The sequence below is a fragment of the Atta cephalotes genome (assembly GCF_000143395.1).
Source record: "Atta cephalotes unplaced genomic scaffold scaffold00005, whole genome shotgun sequence".
Classification (NCBI taxonomy): Eukaryota; Metazoa; Arthropoda; class Insecta; order Hymenoptera; family Formicidae; genus Atta; species Atta cephalotes.
The window spans coordinates 5,957,538-5,963,805 of NW_012130069.1; the positions used below are offsets into that span (position 1 = coordinate 5,957,538).

At 29.7% G+C, this 6,268-nt stretch overlaps 1 protein-coding gene across 1 annotated transcript in view; it reads right to left on the reverse strand.

Moving 5' to 3' along the window:
* Positions 1-6,026, reverse strand: part of LOC105626399 (octopamine receptor beta-3R-like) — a 26,220-nt gene extending 20,194 nt beyond the window's left edge. Inside the window, exons 1-2 of the mRNA XM_012207699.1 lie at positions 5,421-6,026; positions 2,379-2,685 (exon numbers count right to left, since the gene is read on the reverse strand). Coding sequence (XP_012063089.1) covers positions 2,379-2,685; positions 5,421-6,026 — 913 coding nt within the window. The remainder of the gene's footprint in view (positions 1-2,378; positions 2,686-5,420) is intronic.
* Positions 6,027-6,268: the final 242 nt, after the last annotated feature.

Genomic DNA, 6,268 nt, shown 5'->3' on the forward strand with positions numbered 1-6,268 from the left:
AGAGAGAGAGAGAGAGAGAGAGAGAAAAGAAAGAGAGGAAAAAATCGTCGCGAGCTTTTAAATACACTGTCATTGAGGATACGAGAAAATTGCTAGAGATGTAACATCGTGATATGAAAGCGAATGCGAAACTGATCGATTCGTCTCTCCATGTCTAACAAAAAATATATTTTTATTGAAAGCAATTCACCGCAATTCTCGTTTGGTGGGCGTGCGAAACGCGCAATGTATTTGCAAAAAATCTATAGGGACGAGAATTCTCATACACTTTTTTTCTACGCCATCAGATAAAGCGCTACGCGAAGTGCACAGGAATTTTTATCTTCCTTTTGCAGAACCGTTACCACTCTCTCGAAGCAGGGAAAATAATATCCGCAAAATCTGTCGCGACGTACATTTCAACTAGAATACTCCACGGTCGTCATTGTAAATCGCATCAGTCACAATATCGAAACAGTATTGTAATGCGTATATGATAATGATATAGATATTTAATTTGCGTCGACACTAAATGCGTTTGTAGATATAATTGCTTTCTAATGCGATGGATGCCATTTATCGTTCAACATTTATACCATAATGATAATTTCAATCAATACATTATTTTGTGTGATCGGAATGTATTCGCGAAACAAAAGAACACATTTTTTTCGCGATCGTTCAAGAATCGTTTTATTTTTATATTTTCTTGTGTATATTTTTCTTCATAGAAACTAAAAATTATTATAATTATAATGACACTCAAAGAAAAATTGGTACATTATGTGTGAAATAAAGTTAATAAGATCATTATTTAATATCATTACGAAATTGGACATTAATTACGCTGCAATCATTTAAAAATTAATTCAGAGTTTTTGATGCAACTCTATATTAGTTTTTAAATGATTGAAACATAACTGGCAACAATTTCATAATGATGTGAATAAAAATTTTATTTTTTATTTCAATGTTCCAATTTTTCCTTGAGTGTAGTTATTATTATGATAATTTCCGATTTTCATGAATAAAAATATAATAATATAATATTATAAAAATATAATATTATAAATATAAGAAAATGTAGAAATAAAACAATCCCTCCGAACGAAAAAATGAAAGTTGTGGAATTTATCAGAGAATCTGTGATTGAAAACAAATTCTCTCTTGTATTGGAAGGCAATGAATATTGTATACTGCATTCTATATATAATGTGCAATTTTTGTAGATATTTGTTGTATTTCGAAATCAGTCATAGTAATCGTAGAATTGCTTACCGAAATTTTTGGCTATTACGATTAAAAATATTAATGTTTTTAAAAGAAAATATTTCCCAATTTTTATATGTTTGAGAGTATCTTTTATATGTTATTGTTAAATTTACTTTTATTATGTGAAACGATGCTTTTAATCGTTAATTTATTTCGAAAACGAATTCCTTGTTGCTCAATTATTTTATTCGTTATAAATTTCAATATAAAGGCATTCTAACATTATTTCTTTATAGCTTTGATTTTTAACAGTTGTATTCATGAAAATGTCTTTTAAAATTAAAAATGAATTATTCAGATGAAAACATTGAATGTTTTATTTTTTAAATATTTTTTATAACGTTTCAAATATTACGAAAAATTTCAAGAACAATAATTTTTTAATTTTTTAGTTTTAGATTTTTCCTTTAAGTATATAAACATTAAAAAGGGAAGGAAAATGAATATTAAAATGAATATTAAAAATTTAGATGCGATGGACAATTTTCACTATTGAACTTAACCTTTAAAACTGTTTTTAAATACATGAAAAATGATACGAAAAATGATAAATGATACGACTTGCATTTATTATCGAGTGCACTGAAAAAGTGTAATTCACATATCGGGAGAATTTTATTAATGTTCTTTGCGAGGTTCTTTGTGTCGTTAAAACGACCGACATAATGAACGTTCTGTCGTGCATTTTTGCACTGCATGTCATTTGCTACGAAATCCGAGCGAAATTTCTCCTCGGATCGATGATTACACGGTTTCGATGTATCAAGCGTAGCGAGAAAAAGGCAAGTGGCCGCGGGCGAAAGTAATAATCTTCGCTTTGTGCACGTCGGCTGGAACATGCATTAAGGTCTTTTGACGAGAGATGACTGATGGAAGGGAAACGCAATTGAATTCGCCACCGCTCAATTTCGTCGATAATTGAGAGACATTCTCGCTCCAATTTTCGTGCACTTGATGCACAAGATTTGACGTCCCCTCCCCCCAAAGATTTTCTTCAACATTGTTTAGCATTTTTAAAATTATTTTATTGTATTTTTTACCTCTCGCTTTATTTTTCTTCTTATATTATTTTATTTTATTTTATTTCGCTTTTTTTTCACACTCGTTCGGTCCGTTCTTGCACTCACCATTTTCGATGTTAAGTTCCGCCGCTGAAGCTCTGTAAGAGGGTGGTCTTCCATAATCACTGGCATCGCTCGGATGAAGCAGCAGCTGGTGCGACGTCCTAGAATGATGTCTGGAGCCGCCGGAAGAGCGACGTACATGAACATTGTTCAATACTGTGCTGCTAGATGCCCTACTGAGGGCCGCTCTCTGTCTGACTGCCTCCTTGTAAATTTTGCAGTACATGACGATCATCACGACACCCGGGATCCAAAAGGACACACAGGAACTGATCACCGCATATGGGAGATTCACCACGAACATGCAAATCTGAGATTGCAGAAGTCGAAGCATTTTCAGTTGCATAAAATTTGTAGGATTATCGTGAAAATTTCTCCTTGCTCTTCACAAATTATAAACTCGTTCAGAATGAGTTTTGCAAAAAGTATGAGACTTCTAAATAATTTTGGAGTATAAAGAATTTAAGAAAATTCTACATAAATTTGCAATTCGATTTTATGAATATATGCATATAGATAAATAAATCACAGGAAAATTGATTTTAAAAATTTGTAAAAAAATAAAAACTGGAAGGTTCGATATATTCGTGAATGTAAAATTAAATGGAAACAATGGATAAACCGTTATTTTATTACTCCTTTAATAGTTACTTTAATAATAGTTATTTTTGAGTAAAATTGAGGGATCGTAAAAAAAACTGTGATATTAAAAAAGTTTAAAATTTAAAAATTAAATAAAAATTAAAAATTAAAATAAACCATTAAAATATCAAAAATTCAAAGATGTTATTTATAACAAAATTTAAAGAAATATGTTCTTTTAATTTTCCTCCATCACATCAGATTTCTTTTCTAAAATCCTCAAATTTCTTTTCCTTCTCTCATTATCAGAGAATATAGTGTCATAACTGATTTATTATAATGTCAACGTTAATAAATTGCATTTTGCCAAATTAATACGAGGTAATCTGCGCTAATTACACGATTAATTATAGACGAAACTAGCATCCGTTCTATATGCATTTTAAACATAATTATTGGCCTTTGTATCTAATTTACTTCGTAAAGTGATGAGGCAAGCAAAATACAAATTATGATGTAAAATTAATTTCTCTGTAATTAAGGGATTGATACAAACTGAAGTAATAATACAATTTTCCTAACGAGCAAGATTACAAGAGTTATTCATTAAAAATATATACTAATTGAAGAGGAAAGAGAGAGATAAATACTATAATTAATCTAATGTTATCTCTGGAAACCCACTAAATCTTAAGTTGATAAGGGATGTTACAAGCCACTTACATTAATAGCTGTTAAGAAAATATTAATTATTATAAGGAAATCATATTAATGATGATACTCAATTGATGTCACCATTCATTGTGATAGTACAGTATTAATAACAGTATTAAGAATACTTAGTATTAAGAACATACGAACGATAATTTAAGAAATTTGCAGTGATTAGCCGGATTCTATTTCTGAAGATCAATTAAATTCGGGATCAGTAATTATTACGAGGAAAAAAAGTCGCAAGTATCTGACGGTTAAGAAAAGCATTGATAAACGAATTTTATCACTGGCAGTTTTCCGGCGGAAACTTCATCAATTAAAAATCAATACCTCACACAAGACTGAAATATACATAAAAAATATAAGTTATAATATATCATATATAACATCACAATTTGTATCTCTGCTAAATACAACAAAATCATATAACCGAAATATCAATGAATTATACATCGAGACAAATATTGCGATAACGTATCTTTTCATTTTCTGACAAAAGTTATATATTATTACCATTTTGCTGCTCCAATAATTTTATTTATTATTCAATAATTTCACAGTATTTATTTTGTAAATTTATTATTATTTTTTTATGAAAATTATATTTTACTCTTAATAAATTATTTAAAATTATTTTCTTTATATAAAAAAATCTATATATAAGAAAATATTTATATTGCATAAGCATATTATTGCAACAAAAGCAGAATATTTAGAGTAAAGAATTTTTCGAGAAGTATTGATTAATTTTTTTTGAAATATTGATCTATCTAGGTTATCTTCTAGATATAATAGACAATGTCACAAGTATGGATTGAACACAGTCGACAGACAATGCGATCGGAAAAATGACAAATAAAGTAATAACATGATATAGGAAGACAATAAGAGAGTTATAGAGATATTGAAATAAAGAATTATTTGATATATTCTATGAGAATTAAGCAGAGAATCAAACGTTTCGGAATTCTTAAAACAATGTTGATTCGCTTGGAAATTGGATGATATCAAAATATTTTGATTATTAGTATTTTATGTTAATTTTATGAGGCGATGAACATAAAAGTGATATTCGCGTCATTTTTAGTAAAAGAAGTATCTAATATTAAAATGTATATTTTAATTAAAATGTACATTTTCGAATTATGTCAAATCCACGAAAAATTTTTTCATAAACATCTTAGTATAGCATATGTATATACAATCTTTACTCTTACAAAAAAATTTTGTAATATGCAATCTTTTAAATATGGATTTAAAAATAAGTTCTTTGATCTTGTCTTTTACTGAAGATTTTATTAAAGTAAAATACTAAATATACATATTTTGAATTCTATAAAAAATTTAATAGAAGAATAATTTTATTAGTCTAGATTAATTTGAAAAATAAATTGATAGAGCAACAAATTGTAAAAAAAGAAACAATTAGAAATACGGTATCGAAATGAGATTAATGAATTGTACAAATAATTATAAGGTGATAACTAGTGTAGTAGTGGTATATTAGATTAGCAAAGAGAAGATTTCATCATGAAATAAATACACTTAAATTATAATTGATTGAGATTTAAGAAGTATATTAAAAGAAAGAAGTATATTAGAAATATATTTCTAAAATTTTAGACAATTAATTTCTGCACTCTTAAAGAATAATTTTTTAATTCGTAAATTTTTGCTCTTATTTTCTTGAGGGTTCTTGAATTTTTAAATCCATAAATTTTTAAATCAAAGCAGTATCGGCCAATCTACCTGCGGATTTTTCCGACGGAAGTCCAGGTGTTGCTGCGTGGTGTACCAGCCCATGAAGATAGGTATAAAACTAATCAGGGCCGGCAGAGTCCAAGCACTACTCAACATGGCAGTAACTGTTACAGTCCTCATAATGGCTGGGTACTCCAGCGGTCTGACTATTGCATAATACCTATCAACGCTGATACAACAAAGATGGAGGATGCTGGCGGTACTGAAATAAACGTCCATCGAATTCCACACATCGCACATGATACTTCCTAGGAGCCATTTACCACCGGAAAGCTCGACGGAAGCATTAAATGTCATGGCGCACATTGCCACTAAAAGATCCGCCATTGCTAAGGAAACTACATAGCGATTGGTGGGCACTCGCAACTTCCGATGTCTTCTGACGCTGGCGATTACCAAAGCATTGCCTAACAATGCGGTAATGATGATGCTGATCATTATGACGCCCTTAAGGGCGATTAGAGTGATATTTCTTGATTCATCAATAATACTCAGATTGTTTCGAAAAAGAGGAACACCCTCAAGGTTCGAAGAAAAATTGATCTTGAGTATTCGGTGATAGACCTCCTCATCCGGAGGTTCGCTGACTTCCATCCCAGACCAATATCATATTAAATATTTATCTATTAAAATCCATCGACAGGTTTGTCGATTTTTATAATCGTTTCTGGATCATAGCGCTAAGATAGCGATTTAAATATTCCATCTCTGAGACAAATTAAATCTTTATATTGCATACAAAAATATTATTTTTTCAATCCAAATGTATCTGTCCACTGCAGTTCAGGTTCTTCATTTATTACAATCACTTTCCATAATAATAGTGTTTTACTCTC